Here is a 27,866-nt window from a genome sequence, read left to right on the forward strand (position 1 = left end):
GGTCATTTGCCAAATCGTATCTTAAGGAAGAAAATGTTAGAACAGGTCAAAAAGGAAGGGTTCAGGGTTCTTTATTCGGCGATTACCTGAAGATGCTTCACGCCATTTTCAGTTGTTGTTGACGGTGACTTAAATTGGAGGATGGACAAGTATTTCGCTGATAAGGCTAACAAAACCTAGATCAGCACATTTTGTACATTCATCAGCGGACAATGAGTAACGCCACAAATATTCGATAGAGCTCGTTTTGCGTGATAATCGATAAACTTGGATCGCCTACCTTCGATGACAAGGAGCGATGAAAAAGACGACGACCTTTTGTGCTGATTGCTCATATAAAATTTATTTAACCTCCTTTCCATCTATTTGCAGACTTTTATTTCACACCAATCATCATTACGTCAGATTATCATTGGGTCCCATTTATTTCGTTGTAGTATTTTCAGAACTTCCTAGATTTCTTAACATTTCCAAATTTCTTTCCAAGAGAAGATGCTTCTTGTCGTAAATAGACAATTTTACTTTCGATTCGTAAACTTACATTATCGACAAGTAAATGTACGATAAACATCTTTTCTTTTTTTAAGTTAATCGAGCTTACGCTTTTTGCAGGGTTGTTAGATAATTTAATAATCTAAGAATTTCGATAACTTCATCATACGATGTATCTAGAATTTCGTTTTAACATTTTTGCACGTGAAATTTGCTCCAAAGAAGTTTCATATGCAAAATAGATGGTCAATTAATCGATATTCAACGAACAAATCAATTTTGAATTAACCCAGTGAACTTTTCTTTCTCGACCAGAAGAACTACCTTTTCCTTCAGTGGGCCAAGGCTATGGGCCTGCAGATGATTTAGGATGCTGCCTGGTTCGGCCGATAAAGAGAGGAACGTAAAGGCGTAGAAAGACGGAAGGGAGAGCGAAGAGTAAAAAAGGAGAAAGAGTACCGTTCAGTCGTTCCGTTAGACTCCATCTCACCTGTTAACTTCATTTCGTCCATGTGTTACAGACAGACGCACATGTATTTACATAACACGCACACAAGAAACTTTCAAGATCGAGGTTACGACCGAGTAATCCTTTCGACACTTCGAGATTCTTAACAAATAGAATTCCTTTTCACGTTCTATTTCAAAACAAGAAATAAGATTATGCATAGATTATATTATTTTTCTACAATTCTTTTAGCAGATATTCCTCTTTGTAAATTGACTTTTAACGAATACAAAAGGCCTGGGTAATTTAAATTGTATTTCAAGTTTCACTTTTTCTTTATGACGTCGGCGGTAATTAAGTGCAGACTTTAATTGGCCAAATTGTTACTGTGCGACTGGTAATACTAGATGCGATAAATGTTTAAATACAACGTAGTTGATTAAATGGACAGTGTCTTTATCTTGTCCATATCTTTGCAATTCGAAGAATTCTTGAAGAAGAGAAGGGAAGGGGCAGGAGGGAAATACAATTTTTAATTAAACTTTTATTTCTATCGTATAAAAAAAGTACTCGATATAATGTTGAAGTTATTAATAAAAGTAGGATAATAAAGTTATTGATTGCATGTTTAAATTAGTGTTTTAGCAATTTGTTGTTCTAAAGCATGTTTCAGACAATTTTTGACCTTAAAAAATTGTTTCATGTACATTTTTAGCAAGATAGGTATGCAATAGCTTCTATGAAATTATATTCTAAGTAGGACGCACACTGAATTTAGAATCCATTGGATTTTGAAGTATGAAATCATGAGATTACTATATGTAGGCATGCAATGATGAATCGGTGTTCAATGCACTCGGCTTGTTTAATTTTTCATCTATTCATACATAATGTATATATCATCTGTGACTTTGAACACCAAGGTTATATCCAAGTAACTTCTTTAACACTCTATCTTCCTCGGAAATCTGCACATTTAATCTCTTGTCCTCCCACCAGAAATATTACTGTTCTATATACGTCAGATTATGGAAAAATGTAGATTCGTCTTATTATTACCAAGAATTACCTCGATCATAACTACCTTGAGAAACTGATATTGTTTATACTCTCTACGATCTCGTATTTAGTGAAATAAATTTAATGAAATTATGAATCTAAAAAAAAAAAAAAAAAAAACATTTTACAGTATTCTCAGTAGTGAATTATCAGTATAAGAACATGTAAGTTTCTTAATTTCTTACAAACTTAACGTTTGAGAAACAAATTACGCGTGTATATTAAAATTATTTATGAAAATTTCGAAATCTTTAAATCGTGGATTTCGTCGAATAACTGTACGAGATCAGCGTTTTCAAAATGATTGTATTTAGGTCACTTGCAAGTAGCCTATAATTACACCTTTTATATTCTGCTCTTCTTTGTTCGCGTTGCATATTACTCTCGAATATTATACAGACTAATACATCAATCGAAAAACTGAAAATGTGACGGTGAAAATTGATCTGACAGTTTCGTCGGTTATGTTCGATTTCTCGTCCCCTTTCTCGCTTAAAAACTTTTCAAAGAGAAAGATCGGTGAATGTTTACGAGGCAAAGATCATTAGTCTATTCGCTTTCAGCTGACTCGAACTTAGCGTTTTTGCAATTTACTTTTTGTCTTCTGTTCACGAAAATGATTTCCGTAAAGTTACGTTTATGAGGGAAAGTAAATAATAAACTTTTAGTGATATTGCAGACTGTGCAATTATAAATACAAACCACGCATTAAATCTTGTCGTTTTATCGTTAGAAAATATTTATTTGCTTGTGACTACCTTACAACCAATTATTGGATATGTTACTAAGTTCCATAGAAGACGCTGATAGTGAAATTCACTACTTATGTGCACCTTTGATCGTATAGTTTCTTCTTTTAAAATTTTCACGAGATACGTATCTCTAAATGATGGAAAATCTTAACCTAGATCTTGAGAGAAAATAGGGAAATAAGAATACTGATTTTTATCTCTTTAATTACGTACTATTATTATAGGTGTTGAAAGACATTGAAATCCTCGATAAATCAACAATGCAATGATAAAAAAATTTTATAAAAATATCTAAATGGATAAAAAATATTTAAAATAATTTTTTAAATAAATCTATCGTTTGCATACTTGCTCGTCTTTCAGATAAATTGTCTTTGTTTGTGTAGTTACTCGAAGGTTGAAGAACCGAGACCTCGTCCTATTTCTAAAAAAAAAGTTTAGGCAAGTATTGTCATGTTAATCATGGATGACTTAAGTTGGAGATCGTATTAATGTTTTCAAAGGTTTGAAAGTTTTGCTTTCTCGCGACTTTTGGTTGGTTTTTAAATATTTATATGCCTTAAAAATGGTTACTTAATTATTAGATCGGTACTTTTTCGACTTACGACAAAGTTTCCGACGACGCTATATAAAAATTTTTACCATCTTCGATTATTAAAATAATTATACTTTTTTAAGCCGAGACTGTCATGCCATCGTTTTCTTCTATGGTCATACCTGGCAGTGTACAAATCCAAAGGTATAGATCCAAATGTTATTCGGTAATTAATCACAAATTTTTTTATAATTTTTCATTTTTTCCAAATTCTTGTTTGAATTTTGCTTTGCTTAGAGAGATTAAGGTAAAATGTAGTAATACAAACTATTGGATGATATTCTGGATAATTGGGAGAATATTCAAAAATCTTTTTGGATTTTTCAAGCGACAAAAGCCTAAAAAAGAACTGCGTGGGCTTAAACGACTTAGTATGCAGACGATGTTTGTAAAAATAAGACGTGGGGTTAATAAATAATGTTCATACATATATTTTATTTTACTATAATTTTATTATAGTAAAAGTTTGTTAAAACATTTTCATTTTGACCTGCATTTTCCATAAATATAACGAGAACAAATTCTTAGGATACATTTCTTATAATGTTCTTATAATTTTCAAACAGAAATACTTTGCCTGAAAACAAACGTTGGATGAGGCTGCGAGAACCATAATATTATAAGTGTATTCATGGTCAAATATTAAGTACAGTTAAAGAAGTAATTGATCGAATGAGGTCTTTGCTAAATTAACAATTAGTATTCGAAAAGAATGAGCGGCATCTACGTAAGACTTCGTTCAGAAACTTTCAATGAACTTCTCAATGTCGTGCAAGGTATTTGTACGAATTCTAGAAGGTTGTTCATTGAACATCGTCAATGATACGTGTTGTATATGCTGTAATGAGACGGAAAACACGTGAGCGAAGCACGAAGCACGAATTTAATCTACCGTGTATAACATTACGTTGTGAATTAATGAACTCGTAGCTATTTGGGTTGACGGTCAGAAATGATGTCAAGGCTCTGCAGGACGACGAAGATGAGGAAAACACGTGATTTAAATGTGAGAATTTTCAAACGTGTACATGTATATCAACAAGGAGATTTTCATGCCATATGTACTGAATCTGTATGTACATACGTGAAACATATCATAAAACACGAAAACTCTATGAGAGCGACTAATATTTTTGCGCCACCGATAAGATATTTCCAGAACACTTGATAGAAATATGTATATATGTATATATGCTAATGTTTTTACTACCTCTATAATGATTTCCCTCGTGCCTTTCAGTTATGTTATTTTCACAATCGGCGTTATTGAGTCAGAAGAAACTATGTACATAGTTCAACGTATATATAAGGTGTACATATAGATATGCACATATTTAAATGTCACGTGCCATGTGATCAAAAATATGATGAATTTTTAAATATACCTCACGAGAGTCATTTAATTGTGATTAAAATAATATTAGGATTACCTCACGCTTTTTTATTAAACTTCCTGTATTCTATTAGCAATGACGATATTTCTCGGCATGACGTATTAAACTCTTCGATAATTAAATGCTACGACTATATTTACACAGAAATATTTCAACACTCATTTATAGGTGTTAATGCTATATTTTTGTGTTTTTTCTTTTCTAAATAACCGGAAATGTGAAGATTATATGCATAATTCGGTGGTTCGATTATTACCGTCAAGCATGATTTTTCCCTGGTATAAGTTTTATAAAAAAAGAGGAGAAAATTCTAGGACTGCTTTTCTGTCTCTCTTTTTTGCTCTTTGTTAAAGAATACGTTCCACGGAGTAAGTTCTCTACGTACTTGTGACCCACATTTCGCGCAGGCGAAAGACTTGCTCCTCTACCAGCAAAAATTAACGAGAATTGTTTTTCCAGCCGTTTCACATCGCTCATTTTCTTTACGTCAGTATTTGGCGTGTTTTTGTGCAACCGATCAAAATTTGCCAAACACGATATTTATCGATGATAAGACAGAATAGCCTTTCATTTTATCGAAGTCTTTTCATATCTTTTACCTTAAGAAAAATTAAACGACGTGAAAGTAAAACGTGAAACGCAACGATGAAATTGCATTGAAAAGTCACCGGTAATATTTTTATTCGTCTTTTTCTGTATAAATTATCTTCGTACTTTTTATTTAGTATTTATTTTTAACAATGTTTAGCCTCGTTTAGTGTGAAATCTAGTTTATTCTGTACTTAACTAGGTGAAAAAATTCACAAAGTATACATTGAAATGATTCTGTTGTAGACTATTAATATATAAATTTTTAATAATCTAAAAATTTACAAATGAAAGTTAAAAATTAAAATCAACATATATTTTATATAACTTAAGTTGTTATCGAAGGTGAATTAATTTATTAGATACTTGTTTTAATTACACGAAATTTAATAATTCGTTGCATCTCGATATATACATATTGTGCCAATTTATATGGAAAAAGATTGCAACCGGTAAATACCGGAAGTATATCGTGAATCCGATAGAGTATACCATCAGATTTTCTTGTCGTAGTTAAAGAGATTTTCTTCCCGACTGAAAGGATATTTAGAGGCTTCGGAATTCAATATCAATTACATATGCGTTACCTGAATATTTTCTGTTTACTATAATAGGATACCATTTTAAAGGCTCTAAATAGCTGTGTCTTCTTTATATTTATAACATATACACATGTGGTAAAATGTTAGTAAATATTAAAAATATCTTTCCTATTTTGCAACTAAAAATAATACAGCAACTTGTAACTGATTGTAATTAAGAGATTATTATATCGTATCATATGTTATTTAAATATTATTATTATAAAGTAAATTTTTTCGTCTATTTTAACTGAATTTCAACCTTCACATTTCTTATTTCTTAGATTATGTAATTAATAAAAATCAGGCTTTATTATCATTTCATGTAAATTATTAATTTTATTATAAAATTTTTGCACGTGTTGTAATATCGAATTATTTTAAAGAAAATAACATCTTTAAATGCCAAATCAATTTATTTTTGACATTTAGAAATACAAATAAATGTGAGACAAATACACCTTATCTATACGATGCAAAGAACAATTTTTGAGAAATACACTTTTTTCTTGTTATGAATACAAATGCCTTTCTCTCGTAATATGAAATGACCAATGTTGTATCAACTATAGAATCTCTTTGCAATATTAGATTGCAATATCTTTTCATACTATAGAGTTCCTGTTACATAATATCTCTACAATAAACGCACGAAGGTCAACGAAAAGTCTCTTGTACGGGGTCACAACTTATTGAAATTCGCACTATTGAACAAAAGTGACTTTTATTATAATTCCTTTATAATACTACGTTATTTCAAGTTCCGCTGGTTCCGATGTGTCCAGCTCAAACGGGGAAAGTTCGATTCGTGCGCACAGCCGTTATTTGTGCGAGAATTAAAATGGTGTCAAGAACGAAGATATTACGTTAAAAATATTACATCCTAATCTATCACTTAAAGAAAGGAACAACATTTAGAAAAGGAGTGTTGCAATAGAAATGGCAAGTAGAAGCTTTGTTTCTTGTAAAATTCTAAAATATGTTTTATGTTTGTGAATACAAAATAAGAAAATTAGAAAATCAAGCAACTTACACCTACAATGTTATATACGTAAAACAACAATGTATCTAGTATATACTATTTATCGCCTATGATACATGTACTTATTATCGGATCTTCTTTTTTATATCTAGCTACCATAGAATTTTTCTTTTTAACCATATGTTCATCATCGCATCTCTTTTGTTATTAGATTATGACAGAGCAACGAAATGCTTCTTTCACGATATATATGGTTATTCATCGAACCATCTGTGCGATGCAATTTCGCTTAATGCACGCATCAAATTTAACGGTACCTACCCTAGTGGATAAGACCGAATGATGCCGTTAAAATTGTTACAATATGTATCTGCATCATGCTTTTCTTATATTCCTAAGTATATAGGATAATATACAGATAATACGCGTAGCAATGTGACTAATTTGATAAATCTTCCTTTGGTAATGGTTTACCCATAAATTATAGAAAATTGTATTTCACACTAAATTTAAGAAAACTCATAATTTGGCACGGTAGTTTATAAAATGTGGAATTGTATACATTTTATACTATATCGGAAAGATATAAAGGAATATATCGTTAATTATAATTTTGCTTGACCTACATATACTTCCATTTCCTTTTTACGATGTTCCCTTTTCTTTATACTAATGTTATTTCTTTTCTATCGTAGACTTAAATGGCATATATTAATGATATTTTTGTATTAGTGCTTATTATTAATGTAGTTTTTTTGTTATCCTAGCGAAAGAATAACGGTTAAAAGACGTCAATATTATTAAGAATTATTAACGAAGATTATTTTATAGATAATTATATAGATTTTATTATCAATGTTCAATAGAAGCTATCTTAAGCCAAAAGGCAAGGATTATAATGATAAATAAAAAAAAAATGTGATATATTTTTTGACAAGACATTTTTGAAATAATTTATGTGACAACAACTCGGTTGTTTATCATGAAATGTGAAAATACATAATGTTTGATCTTGAAAAAATATATAGAAACATAGTGTTAATTATAATTTTAGTTGGCATGAACAGATTAACGTGTGCCTATAATATAGCGTCATATTTAATGTTAATACAATATTAACTTATGTGTCTAATATTAACGTTATGGCTATAGTATAATTATAGCTCCACTAATAATATCTTTAAGAAATAAATGTTCATCATTTCATCATATGATAGGATTCTATTTATAAACAAACTTACTTGTCTAATCAGTGCACTTTGCCTATGCTATAGTCGTCGAGTAAGAAGATCATCTGTCAATTAGAATCCAAATTCAACCTATCTGTAACTTATCCGTATCTTCATTTGTTTCTCCATCTTTTACAAAATATTTTTCACTACTACGATAAACCTACGATAGAGCAACTTTTTAAAACAATTATTTTTATTATCATCCGGTCATCTATTTCACATAAAAGGAAAAGGCAGTAAAAAGAAAAAATCTCAGACTTTGTACGTGGTACAAAACGGTTTTTAAACACGTAGTGAAATCCCGATGCTCGACAGGTTTAAAAAGCGAATAAGAAACGAAACTAAAAGAGTCGTGGAATAAAGAGAACGCGATCTTTTAACTTGTTTCATCTCTGACGATTGCGTGATATATACGGTCCACAATGTAGAGGCAGTGATGCCCGCATCAAATGCGATGCAGCACGCTTTCTGAGTCTCTTCTATTCAAAAAAGTGCATCTCATGGTGCGTTTAAGTTATGCGTCTGCACGGGTTGCTGTAAGATAGTGAACATGCGTGTTAATTACTACGTCAGACGAATTTTTGAGAATCCCTGGCCGGAAGCCATAAAATCTTTCGATTAAATAGCTGATTTTTATACGTTTACATATTTTTATACATAGAAATTCAAGAGTACAGATAATATGCAAAAATATATTTATATAATATCCATAGTATTAAACAGTATCTGTTTTATTGGCTGAATATTAATTATAATAGGTATTCTACTTTAAATATTTTATAGATATATTCTTGTATATTATGCGCGACATATTCATTTTTGCATTCTTAAATTTTCCATGAAATCATAAAAATTCGCGGTTTACTCATAATATTTATTAGATGAAATAATTCTATATTTGTGTTCGATATTTTTAATTATGTCCCTATAAACATAATTAATTCGCAGAAGAATATCTACGATTTACTTTTGGTATTCAAAAAAGATTTTTACTCTTAAAACAGAATGTAACACTTGGAAGGAATTGTAAGCATTTCGTTGATAATGGATTACTTAGGATTAAATTGCTTTTCGGTTTTTTTAAATAGATTTTAATTAATTTAATTGAATTTAGTTATGATCTTCAATCATTATACATATAACTCAATGGAAAAAATGGTACGTAAGTAATAAAATCTTCAAGCTATATTTTTATAGAAAAAGTTTTGTATGTTAAAAAATATTTAAACGTTGATGAAATAAGTGTTACTATCGTCATGAGAAACATTTGTATCGTTTCTTTCCTACGTAACAACAAATTTTATCTCATTTTATGCACTTACATAGTTGAAAAAATGTATTTATATTACTTTTCCAATTAGCCTTTCTATTACCAAAAAATTGTATTAAGGAGGTAGATCGAGTTACGAAACGGTAGCGGAAGAAATAAGAGGAGCAATAATCTTTACATTAAATTCTATTCTAATTCATTGTTCGATTTTTCTCAATAAAAGTCTGCCGAAAAATTAATTTCCTTTCAGGAAAGTGAAATCGCTCAATGGTTTTTGTTATTACTGATTATGATATTAAAATGCATAACAGTTGAAAAAGATGGTATTTTGTAATATTTGTCAATGTGTATCAGAGAAGAAACATTTCATTGTTACAGTGAATGTATATCGAGCGATCGTATAAACGATCGATGAAATCATTGATTCGTCATTAACGTTTGACGAATCGTACAATAGGTCCATATAAAATAATATAAATATTATTCACAGGTATTTCACACAATTTGATATCGATTTGAAGAGGAATTTACATTTTAATCTATTTTTGCTTAGCTAAAATATTTGTGGTGAGGGAAGTTCAATAGCTCGTAAGCTGATTTAGATGAATCGTAGTGTATTTGAGGTTGAAAAATTCGATCACATTCATAGTGAAGTTGTATCACTTCAAATGACAGGAACAGCTAGAAAATGTCGATAACTCGATAATGTCAAGGTGTCAAAACCGTGTGCACGTAAACGCGAAAAGCTTTAAACAGTTTTTGCAGTTAGTCTTCGCTATCATAAAAGGAAACAATATCTTTGAATCTTATCTTTTACGACATTTACTTTTTCTAAATCAAATCATGTACGTTATTATTTATATTCAGTCAATTAAAATTAACTGATTTCTTCATTTAATGTCAATAATTCATCTACATTAAATTAATCAAAATCATCTATACATTTTATCTATATATATTTTCGAGTTCAAAACAAGATCTTTAAAAGATCGACTTTAATTCAGATAAGGCTTATAACACAACAGATAATACTATATATGTATAAAAGGCGTTCATGAGAACTTATATTAGAGATTAATACGAAATACGAGCATTTCTGCCGAAAATTATATATTCATCGGATGTTCAATACCTACATTCGATAATGGCTCATTAACGTTGTTAAAATAAAATATCATGAGAATACATTTTCGTTAACACAACAAGTAACGTTATGCGGTCCATGTGTAACCAGATGATTCGATCGTCAAATTTCGCCCCCAATCGGAAACCGATCATTACGTCGCAACAACGATTCGAACTTTACGTAACTGTTCGCGACGCGATGGCTCCCGAATGAGAAAAACACTTGAGATCGAACATTTGATGATGTATTCGTGACGTAAAGTTACGTCGCTTCAGAAAAAATTCGATCTATTTTTACGAGCCAGATGGTAGTTGTCTAAGTTCATCTGTACATAGACCGGCATGTGTAACATAGAAAGTATAGAGTGGTAGCCGAAAAGTGGCGAACGTAAACGTTGTTGGAACGATCGTAAATTCCCCGCCCCGCCCTTGACAACCCCTTGAAACATTCGGGTCCGACGCGTGAACATCGATTCCATGGAGCATTTTCGCGTGCAGAAAGATTCGAAGAACTACTGACCTTGAGTTTGTCGTAGGTTGTGTCGAGCTCGAGACGGTGCACGAAGGGGTTCAGGATGTCAGCGCTGAGGGACGCAGTATCCACGTCCTCGTGCTTGCTCCGCATTTTTCCGTTCGCCTCATCCATATTCTTTCTTCCGAGTGGTCACGAACAGAAAAAGAGAGAGAGAGAGGCAGAGGATACGAAAGAGACAGAGGATTGAAGAAAGATTTATACGGAGGGATAACAAGACAATAAACGCGGCTTAGTAGCCTGACGTGTCACACACTGCAAGCCGCGAAACGTCGATATGTATCGGTAGGTGCGAGACTTTCCGGCAATATGCTCGAACTTCTTGACACTGTTTGTAATGAGGTACGAGCCGAGACAGATAGGTAAAAAAAAATGACGAAGAAAAAAGAAGGGAGCTCTTAATCAGCCGTGGCGAGACATGATCATACGCGAAGGGGTTGTCGGTCGACGATCTACTGTGCTCGCGGTCGACTCGACGGAACGAACCGGCCAAATACTCTCCGACCATTACCGAACCCCACCGAATGCATGGGGGATACTGTTGGATGCGTGCGCATCTTGCCGCCTAGTCGAAAGTTCCTTCGGGTATCTCCGTCAGACTGCCCCTGTGAAAGCGAAGTGACAGGAAGAAGCCGAGTCAGGACCGCTATCTTCGTTCCCAGGTGCCCTTCCCTTTTCTACGTTTAGGTTTCTGAAGAGCTTACTTCACTTAAGATAAGTTTACTTTTAAAAAATAATCTTCTTTTTTTTTGAGGCGAATAATTTTATATTATTCTTTTTTCTAAATTGAAATTAAAAGTAAAAATTAGAAATGTAGTGAATTTATATGCTGCATCATTTAATTTTGAATATTTTGTATAAAACTGTATGATATTTAACGCTTTTTTATGTTTTTTACTGTATATTACTACGTGAATGAGAAATCTCATAATAAAACATCACTTTATTAATTGTAAGACATTTAAAGGAATCAAACAGGGACGGCGTGACTTTTTGCGGGGCCGGGTTCAAAAATCTTGCGGATCCTGAATACACATTCAAATCCTGCACTTAAATTTTACGAGGAGGAATTATTTATTTACAAATACTGTTACATATTATATATTTTTTATAGGCAGTTTTTAAACAAATCCAAGTAATATTTTTTCGCATCCATAATTCGCTTTCAAGGGGCAAGAAGTTCAATGAAAGTACAAAATCTGTAATCATGTATGACTTTTGCAAAAAAAACTATTGATGTAGTTTAATTTCTCTAAAAAGTACATTTTTCTGAAAACGCTTGGATTTTTTTATCTAAAGTAATTTCCAGGATATGAGGACTTTATAGAGTTACAATGAACTTTGATGATTTTTGTCACTCCTGTAAACTGAATCATCCTACTAAAAAAATGTCTTGCATCTATTAATGGTATCATCATTCTGTAAAAAGTTAATCAAAATTGGTGTTTTTTAATTGAGTAATTTTCGTAGACCACCGACAGAGCGGGAGAGGATAAGACTCACCCTTGTAGGGTTCTGCGCCAAAGGGGTCGACACGCCGTGAAAGTTCTGGGATTTTCTCGGACTTGCACAACAGCCCGGAGAATGGCGTTGAGAGGGCTGGTCCCTCGCAATGCCCGAATTAGCCTAGGAACGACTCCTCTAGAATGGGAAAAGACGCAAGAGTGCTTCGGTAGTAATTCGAAAGAGGTCCCGGGGCACCTCTGTTGGGCGTCAGGCGGACCACCGTGAGATTTTAGTCGGTCCGACATTATCCCGCCGCTTTCTAGAAGAGCGGCGGGGTGTTCATGAGGATTTCCCCAACGTATAAAAAAAAAAAGATTATGTTATAAATTAAAAAATGTAAGCGTATGTTAGTGTCAAAATTTTTAATCAAACATTTCGTTTAAAAGTGTTAGAAGTATAATCTAGGAAAGGAAATAATCATGATAGAGAATAAATTTTAATACTTGCTCCTTTGAATTAAATAGTATATTTCTTAAACAAATAAGTAGCTGTGTTAAATTAAATATCTAAAAAGTTTTAAAATTAGGTAAGGATCTAAAATTGTATTCGACGTTCATGGTTATGAGAAATTCACAGAATCGGGGAAGTAATTTTTGACGGACTTAACGAGTGATTTCTGACCAATTCAGCTAGAAGAACTATCAGAAATTAACGTCTAATTAACTTACTTGGTATCTAGTACATGAAATACATGGACTATAATAGTTGCCCAATAAAATTAGCATTTTATGAAAAATTCTGGAACCTAATGGCAGCTATAATATTTTCGATATTAAAAACGATCGTATATGTTTTTATAATTTTGTCAATGTTAATAAATTCTGCGTATAATGCTCTTATTTAGAATTAAAAAAATATTCTTTTAAATTTTATATGTAGGTAATTTAATTTTTAATAACGGTGTTAAATATATAATTTTTAAGTGTGTCAATTGTTAAAGTTTGTAATTACTTTTTGTGAAATGAAAATTACTGCCACTAAGATACTATAGTAAACCCAATTGTAAGAATGATCAATAAAAGAACAAAGACGAAGGAAACAGATACGATTTAAAGTGTAGTTTATAAATCGAAAGTTTTTCCATACCTTGGTTCTCAAGGTATCGAAACTTTAAACATTAATGATATAGAACGTTCTATAGAACGAGGAAGTTATACTCTCATAATCGTGTAAATAAAAAATTTTGTTCCAGTTCAAGGCACAACGATAAACCAATCTTTCAAAGACTACTAACTTATTCTAAACTAAACTAAGTAATCTGAAATATTATTTAACAATAATTGAATATTTCATAGATATATTTATTATTATCAATGTAGTTAAGTAAATTATACATAGGTAAATAAAAGATAAATATAATAAATTAATTCTGTATTTATAAATATAATAAATTTTCTGTATTTATTTAACACTATTTTTATATTTTCTGTAATTTAATATCGATGTTTTTGTATTTATATATGTATGTATATTTCAGGTACATTGGTTGTGCTTCGCTCTATTTTAAGCACAATTAAACGGAAAAAAGGTTCTTGTTTCTCTCTGTTCCATGTAAGCTGTGCTTCTGTATGAATGAATGAGTTTACACAAAAGATCAGTTTTACGAACTTTGTGAAAGAGATCTCAAATCGTCAATGACAGTACTATCAATGCCGCGACTAACCAGTAATCAAATCCTTTTTATCTAAATAATTATATTTAAATACTTCGAGTATAAATATCTAAATTTCCGTCACAGCTTAAAATTATTTTATCTTTTATTAATACGATAATGTAATATATTATATCTACAGAAATAATTCGATTCATAAAATGAAACAAACAATTGCATTAATTGCATAACTTAACCGTGATGGTCAATTACAGTTACATATTTAATAAAAAATGTTTCATTGTCCGTTAATCGTCTTCTATAATAATTTGCTTCACTGAAGTGTATTGATAGGTGCAACAACGCTTACATATGAAGTAAGAAATTGTGTAAATCAGGATTTGTAAAAATATAATTACTTAAACAATATCTTTATATGTCCAATTATTATTTAATATAATGATAGCAAATTTTGGATTGGTTTAATCTATCTGTGTTGCGAATTTTGTATTTATAACACAGTGGATACATCAATACAAAATTTTCTTCGCGGTGATAACATTAGTGTGAATCAGCGCTCTCTGTTTCTTCTACCAGAAGCTATTAGGACATGTCCGAAGTTGTTTAATAACCTATAAACGGCATGGCAAAGGAAGTACATAAATGTTTGATAAATTATTTCTCACAGTTAGAGAAAGTAGATTGCAAGTGGAATGAATTATCCGAGGAAGCTAAACGGCCTCTACACGCGTTGAGAAATCAATCAGAGCAACTCCGACTCGTCATAAGGTAACGTTAACTTTCTATTTTTTGTCATGAATTTTATCACTGGTTCAGACGTTATGCGCATACAGTAGCTAGAGTAGAAACTCAACACATAATTCCGAGCTACATCGATATTTCAGAGAAGTAGAAATTTCATTGATTTACCATCAGATGTCGTTCTGTTACAGCGACGAGGTTGATGATGCAGAACTCTGTAAAATAGATGAGCTACGCGAAAGATTGATTTTTAAAATTCTTATGGGGATCGACAATGAAATGACATTGCTGTTCAACATTTTATCGCGATTCCATAATATTAAACAAGTAAATAAAATTTTCATCTCTACATTCATATCTTACTTGTTTCTTATACATATAACCTTAATTAATTCTTCTTCTCTTATTGATTACAAAGAATTGAAGATAGTACACTATCATTTATATAAAAAGATTAATTTCTCCAGAAACTGTTACATAATATCGCATATAAAAATATGTAGAGATAATTATGTCAAACTAAAAAATTAATTAATCGATGATGTGATAGAATTATTGAAAATGTTACTTTAGGATTTAAAAAATCGTTTAAACAATCTGGAAGATGCACGAAGCAAGGTTTCGCAAGACGAAGGAACAATGAAGGAATTAATTAATGGAACACCCTATAGACCACGATTAAATTTGCTCTTAGAATGGGCTATTAAAGCTTTCAATTACTACCATGAATTGTATCTTTTAATTGGAAATATTTCTCAGATTTTAATTTTACTGTATCTATGTGTACATTTTTCTTAATTTATAAGATCTTTAGATATCTTCTGATCAATAGAAATATGAAACAATTCAATTACAAAGATGAAGATACGATTGAAAATTTAACGAAGTCTTTTGTCGAGGACCGATTTAAAAGAGCGCAGATCGAACGTAAGTGCCTGGCTTTAATTAGCATTTTAATTGATTAGCAATTTTGTCGTTAATTTGCATTATTTATTACAGGTATACTATATTTCACGCAATTCTTAATAAAAGAGTCTTTAAGTTAGAAATTTTTTTTTTATTGCGTATAACTACCATAAATTTTTAGAAGCAAATATTTTTAGAGCCTGCAATATTTTATATATAATTAAAATAAATAAAAATATCTGTATTTATATTATTTCTTCAATGAATTCATCTTCCTGAAATTCAAAAAGTTCCTCTGCACAGCAAACCATAGGTATGCCGAGTGAATTCGCAAATATGTTTCTTTATATTTGTATACTTCACAAAACCAATACATGAAAACTTAATTCATACAAAATAATGAAAACTAATTGCCTGCGGATTATGAAATCCACAGTGAAATAGATATTGCAAGTAGTATAACGTGTTATATAAGTTAACACTCACAGACTGCACGGCGTGTTCTACTTGTCTGACTAAAAGCAAGTTTATCTACTGAAACGACGAACATATGTATAAACTTCTTTTGTCTGCAGGTGACAGCAATAAAAAGATACCACAACTTTTCTTGCGTGAACTAATGATTCACGATGTCTGATATGTTACTGAAGTGAAATTTCAATTAAAACTTTGCTAACTTTTTGTTCTATTTACTATACCAATATGTATGTGAATTTAAATTCATTTCATAAAAAAGGATCTGACATGGAAGGTTTGATATTCTTTTTTATATTAACAAACATTCTGACATGATATAAGCAGAATTTGACTGTTCCTTGTCCCAACTAGCAAATACAAAGCCGTTTCGCTGTCTATCGGAAGTAAAGCGTGCTGTTTAATCGAAATGAGCGTTAGCTTGAAACAATATTAACGATAATTCCATTACTGTCGCTGAGGTTTACCCTCTTCGCATTGCTTATCCATAAGCAACTTATCCATACGAGCAACTGGTAATTGGAGAAAACAACCACTTAGCGAAACATAATTCCTTCGCGAGATGAAGTAAAGTCCACAACAGAAAAAATAATAATTACGTAATTCACGACTTTTTTCTGTTAGACATGTCACACTTGGACACTTTCTTCTACATACGTATATATAGAATAGTAGAATTCGTGTTACTTATTATCGATTCAGTTTTTGTAAAGGTCAAATGCTTTTATTTAATCTTCTACCGGAATTTCCAATGTAATTACCTACCCAGACAAAATCCTATGCATTCGATACGTTTAATCTGTAAAGTCTATTATAAACTACTCACCTGTCACGAACTTTTCCAACTTAATAAAATTATTATGCGTTCCTAAGTATTTAGAATCCTTTTTAAAAGTTCCTCTTTAAAAAATCCTCTTATTCGTTAATTTTTAATGACGAATTACTTAAAAGTATGCAAGATAATGCATTAATTGTAAAATGCATTTATCAAAATCACACATATACATGTCTATACGTGCGGAATTTTGTAAAAAAGAATTCCATTTTTCCGTAATATTTCAAACTAAACGATTGTAATATCAGTCATCGTCTCGTGTCGTATTACGTTTGCATTTTAGCCCTTTGATCAACGACAAATATTAGTTACGATGACATTGGTTACTCGCCACATTCCTACGATCGGTTTGCCGATCATCGACCAATCTCCTGACAAAAGGGGCTCACGCATATTCCGGTCTGTAGGACACGGACGCACTGGGGCGCCGGCGCTTGCTATTGATTCTGTTGAATATCGTGATTTCAAAAGTTACCATCGTAGTAGAGGGTGCCACAGTAGCTCACTGCTCCTCGAACCATAAGGAGGCCCTCGCGCTTTTCTTTATTTCACCCCAACAGGTTAGTGACGAGCTTGCAATGTTATTTTCTGACTAAATGGCACAATTTTGTTTGCTAATAATTTTGTATGAAGCCGATATAGATAGTATTACGTTGTTGTTACGTGAGATTATTTTGTGAAAACAACAGGGTTGAATCGTATTTATTTCATTTCTTTCTCTCCGGACTTTTGAATGAAAGCACGTCAAATTACGTTCGTATCAATAAGTTTCGTTGAATGAAATATTTGGAAGATGTTTCTCACAGACGTTTTTAATTGGGAATATTACGTAGGACGAAAAATGTCACTTGACTAGTGCGTTCATGACGTCAATGGGAACGATAGTTATAGTGCATGTCACTCGTGTAAAATTGCCGCCCAACATGTTATCGAAAATATTTTAAAGAAATGATTAGGTTTCACTTGATTTTTATTAAACAAAAGCGAAGGAAGTTGTATGGAAATGATTCGTCTTAATGTCATTTTCTTTGCCGAGTAAATTTTTATTCATCAAATTAGCGTAAATCGTTCGGTTGGAAAACTGTAACGATATTCGATCGTTGGTATATCACAACCAACATGGAAGTAAACATTTTCAATCGCATTTTTTCAAAGCAAGCGTTCTCGATGTAATCATACTTGCAGAATATTTAGTGACTCGTAATTGACTGTTAAGTTTCCTTGTATACGAGGTCAGGGCCGTAGTAAAGTCGCAAGGCAAACATCTCTCCCTCCTAACTAACTGTCCTATCGATGAAAAAAACGACGTGTGCCAGTTCTTTGAGTAGAATTATTAAGACATTTTCCATCAAGTGCTTTTCTCACAGCGTAGAGAGCGTTCAAATTAGTAAACGGGGAAATCGCGTACGATCCTTTACACATCACTTGCTCTCCCTTATCTATTGTTTACTTTAAATCCTCGCGACCATATTAGAATTTACATGTAATATCTATGTTACATAATCATATGAATTTGCTGAATATAGAGTAATTATTCTTGTTTATTATTTCAATTGTTGGAAAAAATAGACGTTTTTAAAAATGATTAATAAATCAATAAATATGTAAAATCAATGAATATATTTAATGAAAAACTATAATTGGACATTTAAATAACGTGTTGAATGTTCTAAGCCACATTTTGATTTTCAACAAATATTTTATCAAAAACTATGATCAGTGAACGAGTGAAATAACTAGAGGTTCCAAATGTAATGTGTCGAGTTTATGGAGCGTGTTCTTACAAATGGGACTGTAAAAGGCTGTACTAGTCGTAGTCCTTGCTTGTACTTGTTAACACCATAAAACGGAACCGAGAACTGTGAACGCGCGTGGAACGAAGAGTAATTCAATAATTCTTTCTGAAACGAGCCTAATTTTAATTCCAGAAATGTATTCATTTCCTTCCTTTATGATTTTTTCATAATTAATGTAAAATAAGATGCTGTAATAGAACCTTTCCGACGAACAATATTGGCATTTTATTTCGTTAGTACCGTTGAAACACAGGATATTGAATTTTATGGTATACAAACATTTTTAAAGAACAAAAGAATTTAATATCTTATTAGCTGTCAATTAATTATTAATTGAACTCGATATTAGCGTAATAAAATTGAAAACTACTAAATTAAATAAAAGCTGAATAATTATAGTTTGCATTTCTATTTATCTATGTACTAAAATTAAATATCTCGAACACGAATACTATGTTTAATTTTTTCGCCGAAATTTGCATTTATTAAGTGACTAAAATTTACTACGTTTGTATTTACAAATTCATTCATGTTTATGAATACGTAGCAAAAGTTATACTTTTCTGCTTTTCTCTTTCTTTTTCTTCCAACCTTCTATTGTTATTTAAATCTTCGAACCTTTATACCTTTCACACTTGCTGCTCTTTTTCCAAGATCACAGACATTCCTCCATAAGTATAATAGTAATTAATATTTATACGTATATAAAATATAATAGACATTTTAATTCCAACAGGATGGAGTCCATAGGCGCGTGTGGTATTTTTGTTTGATTTTTCGAAGAAAAGAAAACCGTGGTCGCACAATACACAGAAAGAATGGCGAACACGGCCCACCTCGTCCGGCGGCAAAGTTCGCGCGACTTGAAGCCCCAAAAAAGCGTCGACAAACTCGAAATGAAGGAAATGAGAGGAAGATTAGTGGTGGACAATAGAAAGGCTAACACCACTGCCAATTACGGGGCCACGAACGCAGCCTTTGAGGACTCCAGTCCTAACACGAAGGTAATAATGTCAAGCAATAATAATTTGAAAAATATTATTATAAAAATAGTACGTCACGACAGAAGGATGACTGACAAAAAAAAAAAAAAAAAAAAAAATAGAACTTGAAAGTTAAACAAGTAATTTAAATTGCTTTTAAATTTAATTATTTGTATTTGTTAATTTATGACTAAAAAACGTTTGTTACGTGTACATAAACCTACTGTAGAGAACATCTGTTATTAACTGAAATAAGTAATCTGGTTATTATTTGTCATTACAGAACAACAAAACGGGGAATGAGGGCGGGGGTAGCAAGCTTGGAAGTAATGAAGGAAAACCGATTTTCCGACCAGAAGCGGGGGAAGATGAAAGAGAAAACTGGGATAGTAAGCTTACGTTTCTATTAGCAACCGTGGGGTACGCAGTAGGGCTTGGGAACGTATGGAGATTTCCATATCTCGCGCAAAAAAATGGTGGAGGTGCGTTGATTGTTTTATAATGTAAAAAAAAAACATATTTTTAAAAATTGGCAGGGCTCTAAAATGATTAACGAGTTATTTTATTATAGAAATTCTAAATATTTAAAATTCACTGTTTTCTCTTTGTTCGAACCATCCAAAACAGGTGCATTCTTAATCCCTTACTTTGTAATGCTGGCCATCGAGGGTATCCCTATATTTTATCTGGAATTGGCAATTGGCCAGAGATTACGAAAAGGTGCTATCGGTGTATGGAATCAGGTGATTGTTGAAAAATGTATAACTTGCATCCGTCAAAATAAACTTACGCTTACGATACATCATACTCTCTAACAGGTTTCTCCATATATGGCTGGTATCGGCGTAAGCAGTGCTGTAGTATCTTTCAACGTAGCTCTGTATTACAATACTATTATCGCCTGGTGCCTCTTTTACTTCGTTCAAGCAAGTATTCGTTCATTTTCAAATAGTTGCTCGCTAAAAAATTGCTAATCTATAATTCTTGATACTTCTATAACGGTTGCCAAAAATTCCCAATCAAAGCGTAATTTTATTATATCGTTGGGATAACATAAAACATTTGTGAAAAGAAGATTTTATTAATGCATAATTTAGACTAAAATAGAATCACACTATGGCCGAATACTTCTGGCAGCTGTAGATATGTCAACTCGTATGCTAACATTTTTAGTACTTATATCTAAATATTGCTAATAAATAAATTAACGAATAAATCATCTCCTCTCTAGAGTTTTCAATCACAGCTACCATGGGCAGAGTGTCCTAACGTATATTTCCAAAACGGATCATATGCGCCTGAACCGGAGTGTGTGGTACGATTGATCGAATTAATTAATGCCTCCGTGCTTAATCGGGATAATTGCGCTACAACCAGTGATTGCTTCTCAGGTTAGCAGTCCCACGCAGTACTTCTGGTATCGAACGACATTGGCAATCTCCGAAGATATCAATACCCCAGAAATATTTAATTGGAAAATTGCTCTGGCATTGGTGATCGCTTGGATTCTCGTCTATATGTGCATGATCAAGGGAATCGCGTCTTCAGGGAAGGTATTCCTTTAAAGTATTCAAACTTTGAATGCATGATTTTATGTAATTATGTGTAGGATTATACGATCTATTTTTTAAACAATTTTATAAATCGAAATATCTTTTATAGGTCGTGTACGTGACAGCCACATTTCCATATATCGTTTTGATCATATTCTTCTTCCGTGGCGTCACTTTAACAGGGATGTCTGATGGCTTACGTCATCTTTTCACTCCAAAGGTATGATTTTTCGATTTTTATCAATAATAATATTAATATGAAAACCACAAGGGGAAAATATGATAATGAGATACATTTTATAGCACATTTATAGTACATAACAAGATTTATACCTTCGGACCTAACAAATGATTCCTTTTCCAATTGTGTCATATTAAAGTATTTCATTTTAGTCATCAGGTAACATAAAAATTAGAACATCGACAGATATAAATTTATCATGTTAATCTTCATTAGTTCCCATTTTTAATCTTCATATTATAATATGTGTTAGTATTATAGTAGATGAATATTAATTATTATTATTAATTTCAATAATAAAATAATTTGTTTAGTGGTGGAAATTAACTGACCCGGTAGTCTGGCTAGAAGCGGGCACTCAGATATTCTTTTCCCTCGGTTTGGCATTTGGTGGTTTAATAGCGTTCTCTTCTTACAATCCCGTGAATAACAATTGCTATCGAGACGCTATCATGGTCAGTTTAACGAATTGTTTCACTTCGATGTTTGCCGGGATTGTTGTGTTTTCTATTATTGGTAATTATTTTTCTACTGATTTTTAAATAATAAATACAAAAAAGGATATATTAAATACGTATGTATGTGTATTTGTTGAAATATAGGTTTCAAAGCTACTATGGTTTATGAACATTGTTTAATGGAAAGGAACACGACGCTCATGAATGTTTTTGGCCAGATAGATAAAATACCGGATGAAATACCAGCAACCGGTACACTTTTGAATATTACTACAGGGAATGGAACGCTGGATAATTTAATCATGCCAGAATTACCCGAATGTGATCTCGAGAAAGAGTTGGATAATGTAAGTTATAATAATGACGATCAGCCTAATTCTACTATCACAGAATTTATCTTTAATTGTTTTAGAAGCTTAATCTTTTTCTAATGATCATTTCAGTCAGCATCTGGCACAGGTTTAGCGTTTATCATCTTCACGGAAGCGATTAATCAATTTCCTGGAGCACAATTCTGGTCCATATTATTCTTCCTTATGTTATTCACATTGGGAATCGACTCTCAATTCGGCACTCTCGAGGGAGTCGTTACAAGTATCGTGGACATGAAATTGTTTCCAAATTTGCGAAAAGAAATTCTCACAGGTGAGCGATTATTAAAAAATTAGCTACTCATTAAAATAGTTAAACGTGACTAAAGTTAATCATTTTCAATATAGGAGGTATTTGCTTGGTTTGCTGCATGATTTCAATGGCCTTTGCTCACGGTGCTGGTAGCTACGTGTTCGTATTATTCGATAATTTCAGTGGAAACTTTCCTCTGTTGATTATCGCCTTCTTTGAATGTATCGCGGTGTCATATGTATATGGTTTGAAAAGGTATATAATAATATCCAAAATATTAGTAATGTCTTTCATCGATATTATCTGTAAAGTCATTTAGATTGTTGGCGTTATTTCGTTGATAGATTCGCCGATGATATCGAGCTAATGACTGGCAGCCGTCCAGGCCTTTATTGGCTAATCTGTTGGAAATATCTCAGCCCGTTAGCTATGTTGAGCATTTTAGTTGCCTCGATCGTGGAAATCATTGTCGATGGAAGTGGTTATCCAGCCTGGGTTGCCAGCAAAGGTATTACGGAGAAACACGAGTGGCCGGTTTGGGCCTTGGTTCTCATCGGTATCCTCATTCTCGCTTCTGTTCTTTGGATTCCCACAGTTGCTATTTGCAGGTGATGTTCTCGTATTTTTTCAACTTTTTTTTATTATGAACCGCTAACTATAAACTTCGTATTTTTCTATTATTGCAAACAAATTACTCGATGATTCTATTTATTAAATCGTGCCATAGAATGCTATTTCCTTCAACGATATGTGTTTTTTTTTGTTAAAGATTTTTACAGTTAGAGATATTTAGATCATGATAATGGAACAAAATTTCGATTCTCTCCTAAGAACGTGCGACCTATAGTCAAAGACTAATTTCTCACAATTTTTTGTCATTCATTTCTCAATTTAGACTTTTCGGAATACTCATAATCGAGGATAACGAGAAAGCGTGGTTCCCTGCAGCCGATCTGAAAGAATTTCACGGAATCGTACCACACGAAGTTACACCTGCTGAAACTTTGTTATTCTGTATAAGAAGCGATGGCTCAGAGGGTCTTTGTTGCCCAACTGGTGGCCCCAGCGATGACGACGAGGATCTCACCTAGGAATGGTTATCCTTGTATATGTTGGATTAACACGTGTTTAAATGGTTCATAGACAGAGAAACAGCATTTCTTAACTTTGTATCGAGGTTTGCATCGTTGAAAATTAATTTAAGCGTAACCAGGTGTTATGATTATCATTCTTCGTCTCAATTTAAATTTAACACTTGACATCATTTAATTTAATTTCGAGAATCTTTAGAAGGGTACATCGTGTCAATTAATCTGGAAATGACGTTTATATAATTCGATTTACATTTACATTGCGGTGTTATGATGAACTTCTTTTAGAAGATATATTATAAAACACGTTTGAATAAGGGAGAAATTCGAAAGTACGGATTTAATATGACGATTAAAGCGCAATTAATTGCTCTTCGTTTTTAGACGTGTCTTTCCGCTGATTCTCGAGTCTCTGAATCATTTAGCGGTACGTGCGAATGTCAATATTAATTGAGAAGGTAAAGTAGAAGCGTTTAACATTTTCAATAAGTAATTTCCAATATGGGGAAGCGAATACAAAGCGAATAAGGATAAACATTAATAAGAAACTGCAAGTTCTGTTTTTAATATAAACTTACAGTTTCTTTGGTGATGCTGATATACGATACATCTATCGATACGTATACTATCATTAGATCTATTAAATTCCATTATTTAATTCGATTATTATATTCGATATATCAAAAAGATAAAATTTTGTTTTTTACACATTGCGCGATAATTAAAAGAAAAAAGAAAATATATCTATTCATAGTATATACAGCGAATAAAAAATCATTTTAAATTAGATATAACAAAGTATTTCAATCGTTTTCTAGAAAGAAAGAAAGGAAAATAGAACAATTATCAAAATGGTAGGAATCCTATCGAATAAAATTTCATAAATTAAACCATATGTTTTGCAATAATTTAAGAGATATATCGTATATCCGGACTATTTAGCATGTAACGCGTCATTTTAGTATTTACAATATACATTCTTAAAAGACAAGTTGAATCTCTGCAACAGGTTACAGATCATAATATAACTAGGATAATATTAAAATTAGACTCGAGAAAACTTTTACCGCTTAGCAAATTTTAAATAATGTGAGACCTAAGATTAGAGTAGGAACCGTCCAATGGGCGTGAAGAAGGGGACGTTCCCGAATTGTATTGCTTTTATTCTCGTTTTTGGTGAAGGTATGAAACAGCGCTACTTCGCTGATTGATTCTCCGTTAAGCTCTTACCATTGCGTACTAATATTACATGAAAGTTATATTACGAAGGTGACATCTATATTTCATTGCAAAATTTACGATGAAAGTTCGAAAGAAACAGAAAAAGCAATCAGATCAACAATCATATCAAGAAAAAACCTTTCCGAAGGTGTGATCAAGCGTGCTGCATTCGAATAATTAATATTCCATCGTAGCCCTCTTAAACGAATATCAGTTACTTTAACGGTATCCTTACATACATATCTTACGTCTCGAATTTATAAACTTTGTTTCTAAGTATAGCATGAGAAAAGAGAACGAGAATTCGAAGGGCAAGTGAGAATTGATCAGCATGTTTGTTTGGTATATCGGGTTGAAAGTACCCCGATAAGAATAGAAAAGAGAAAAAAGAGGATCGCATATCAAAAGGACGTATCAGGCGAGAGAAAATTTCGTTGCGATTTTAGCGTATGTTCGTCGATCTTGTCGGCGAACGTTCTAACGTATAAGGACAATAAGAAAATCTTTTAAGACTCGATATTGACGAGGAATCGTATGACAATAATGAGATTCGATTAATCGGAACTTTTAATCGATTAAAAAAATTCGACAATAAGATAAACGTATGCACTGCACTTCTTGCACATTCACCGAGGCCTATGAAATCGAGAGCTACTGCATCGGTCGAAGGAATAGAGAATTTCGTTTTCATATATTTCCTTAACGTACTATATACGATGTATTTTGTATATGTTGCGGTATCGTTTACTTTATTCCAATCGTCTTTGTAACATGCAAACGAGATAGCATACTTTTTAGATCAATTTTACACTTTAAAGGATCTCTTTAAGGCAAAAACTAACGATGCAAATCTATCGTAAACATTAAAATCCAGAAATATTTCCGAAATTGGTATTTTACGAAAAAGATAAACGTATCAATTCTTTCGATAAGAAAATCGTTCATTAACAGAGACTAGAGCAGTAGCGAGATACGCTCTAATCGCGTCTATTTGTACTTCGAATCTCTCTATTTTGTATGCGCGCTTTTGGGTATGGTCTTAACTCTTTTTGACAAATTGTTGATCACGAACTGTCACATGTTTCACTATCATTCTAATGAAACAGCTTGAAACAGAAGAAATTCATCGTAGAAATCGCGCACAGTATCGGAAATAGGTTTGCCATCATCGGTAAAGAAAAGAAACTCGAACCTTTATATTCGATAAACTAATAACCACATATACTTTTGATTTCGAGATATTAACATCCGCATAGTTTTTCTTTTGTTTCCTCAAAAAGGTGCTAAACTACGATAATGTAAGAGAATTTAATACAAAATGATATATATAAACAAAATCGTTGATAATATTATATTATACTTGTTAAGGTCCTGTTACCGACTTAATAACAGTCCCGAGGATTAATTATGTTGCTCCTGAATCGATTAGTGATTTACTTGTATTCGTATATTATATTATTATTATTCGTATGGAATAGTTCGATTGTAAATAATTGTTGAAGTGTCTTTTAAACTCTAAATGGACAATAACTTGCGGGACAAGGAGCTGCCGCGTGAAACATGATGAATCGCCCCTGCAATGAATAGTACAAATGTTTCTTTCACTATCATGTGTTTCGTATGCATTGCCTCGAACTATGAAACATACAAGTCTCAGACAATAATTCACATGAATTAATTTTATTTCTTCGTATTGTTACTCAAGATTTTGAGCCTGCGTTGGTGTATACAGTGCGCTAACATCGTTTAATTGTTAATCCGTAATTGTTAATATCTTCACGGATTAGTTGTAAATGCAAGTGTTACTACCTATCGATCTCGATAATAAAATAAACTTAAGTAAATAACACAAATACGAAATGCAGTAAGTATTATTTGCCTGAGCAAAACAATACGTAATTAGTAGACAATAATTAAAAGATAAGAATTTAAAGCAAGACAAAATAGAATATAATTTATTTAGCGCACTTTGTACACTTTTACACCGATTTGAGTAGTTTAAAATCGATTTATGGCATTCAAGGATAAGTGAAGAACGTTGTTTCATGTCGATATTCGTGGAGTGTACGAAAAGGGTCAATGAAAAGTATCGATAATAATTATGAACTATTATGTGCTTAATCAAGGATAACAGAATGGATTATTAATCTTAATATCTTAATTTTAGATAATTTCCTTCGTCGTTCTCCTACATATCTCATTGTGTTTTCAAAGTGTATAACAAGGAAGTCGTGTCCATCCATACTTAAAATACAATTTAAGCGTGAAAGAAAGGTTGATATATCGGTCGAAGAAACACGAGCGTAAGCTGTGAAGTCAGATTTTGAGGATGATTCGTGTTATATTAAAGTTTTAATGATACATCGTATCAGATAATCAATGTCGATGTAGCTTGCGCAATAATAAATAAGATATAAAGATCAGGTACGGACGGTAGCTAATGTTATAATTATATATAAAGAATAATGAATATATACACACTGATATTACGCATATATAAAACTGTACATATATATATTGTTGTCAGTTGAATGTTAAAATAAATACTGGGCGTAAATGTGGATTTCTTATTATATCGATTTCCTTAACTTTTTAACAGATAGAATTTAGTTTTAAATTCAGAATAATATATTTATATCGATAATATTAATATATAATATTATTTTAAAATTTACATAAAATATCATTTAAAATAATGTTCGCAAGGTATTATTTTATAATTGATATCAAGATCTTTTCAGTTTGATTACTAAAACTAAGGACATAAAACGTTGC

General features: G+C 32.0%; 3 protein-coding genes across 4 annotated transcripts in view; 2 read left to right on the forward strand and 1 right to left on the reverse strand.

Annotated features, from left to right (window-relative positions):
* The window catches only part of Lpcat (lysophosphatidylcholine acyltransferase), a 25,729-nt gene extending 14,204 nt beyond the window's left edge, over nucleotides 1-11,525 (reverse strand). For both annotated transcript variants that reach the window (XM_072021934.1, XM_072021933.1), the window contains exon 1: nucleotides 11,039-11,525. In XM_072021934.1, the coding sequence (XP_071878035.1) occupies nucleotides 11,039-11,164 (126 nt within the window). In that variant the 5' untranslated portion in view covers nucleotides 11,165-11,525. The remainder of the gene's footprint in view (nucleotides 1-11,038) is intronic.
* Nucleotides 11,526-14,706: 3,181 nt separating this feature from the next.
* LOC139992932 (uncharacterized) lies at nucleotides 14,707-16,063 on the forward strand. Its single transcript, XM_072014249.1, has 5 exons — nucleotides 14,707-14,936; nucleotides 15,101-15,236; nucleotides 15,483-15,640; nucleotides 15,724-15,836; nucleotides 15,909-16,063. The coding sequence occupies exons 1-5, from the start codon at nucleotides 14,791-14,793 to the stop codon at nucleotides 15,953-15,955; spliced, it is 600 nt and encodes a 199-aa protein (XP_071870350.1). The 5' UTR covers nucleotides 14,707-14,790; the 3' UTR covers nucleotides 15,956-16,063.
* Nucleotides 16,064-17,595: 1,532 nt separating this feature from the next.
* LOC139992922 (sodium-dependent neutral amino acid transporter B(0)AT3) lies at nucleotides 17,596-27,654 on the forward strand. Its single transcript, XM_072014241.1, has 14 exons — nucleotides 17,596-17,684; nucleotides 19,657-19,924; nucleotides 20,187-20,385; nucleotides 20,531-20,646; nucleotides 20,722-20,829; nucleotides 21,135-21,218; nucleotides 21,295-21,456; nucleotides 21,566-21,676; nucleotides 22,012-22,213; nucleotides 22,300-22,502; nucleotides 22,599-22,800; nucleotides 22,875-23,034; nucleotides 23,124-23,387; nucleotides 23,675-27,654. The coding sequence occupies exons 2-14, from the start codon at nucleotides 19,739-19,741 to the stop codon at nucleotides 23,868-23,870; spliced, it is 2,193 nt and encodes a 730-aa protein (XP_071870342.1). The 5' UTR covers nucleotides 17,596-17,684; nucleotides 19,657-19,738; the 3' UTR covers nucleotides 23,871-27,654.
* Nucleotides 27,655-27,866: the final 212 nt, after the last annotated feature.

This window comes from Bombus fervidus, chromosome 2 (assembly GCF_041682495.2).
Source record: "Bombus fervidus isolate BK054 chromosome 2, iyBomFerv1, whole genome shotgun sequence".
Taxonomy (NCBI): Eukaryota; Metazoa; Arthropoda; class Insecta; order Hymenoptera; family Apidae; genus Bombus; species Bombus fervidus.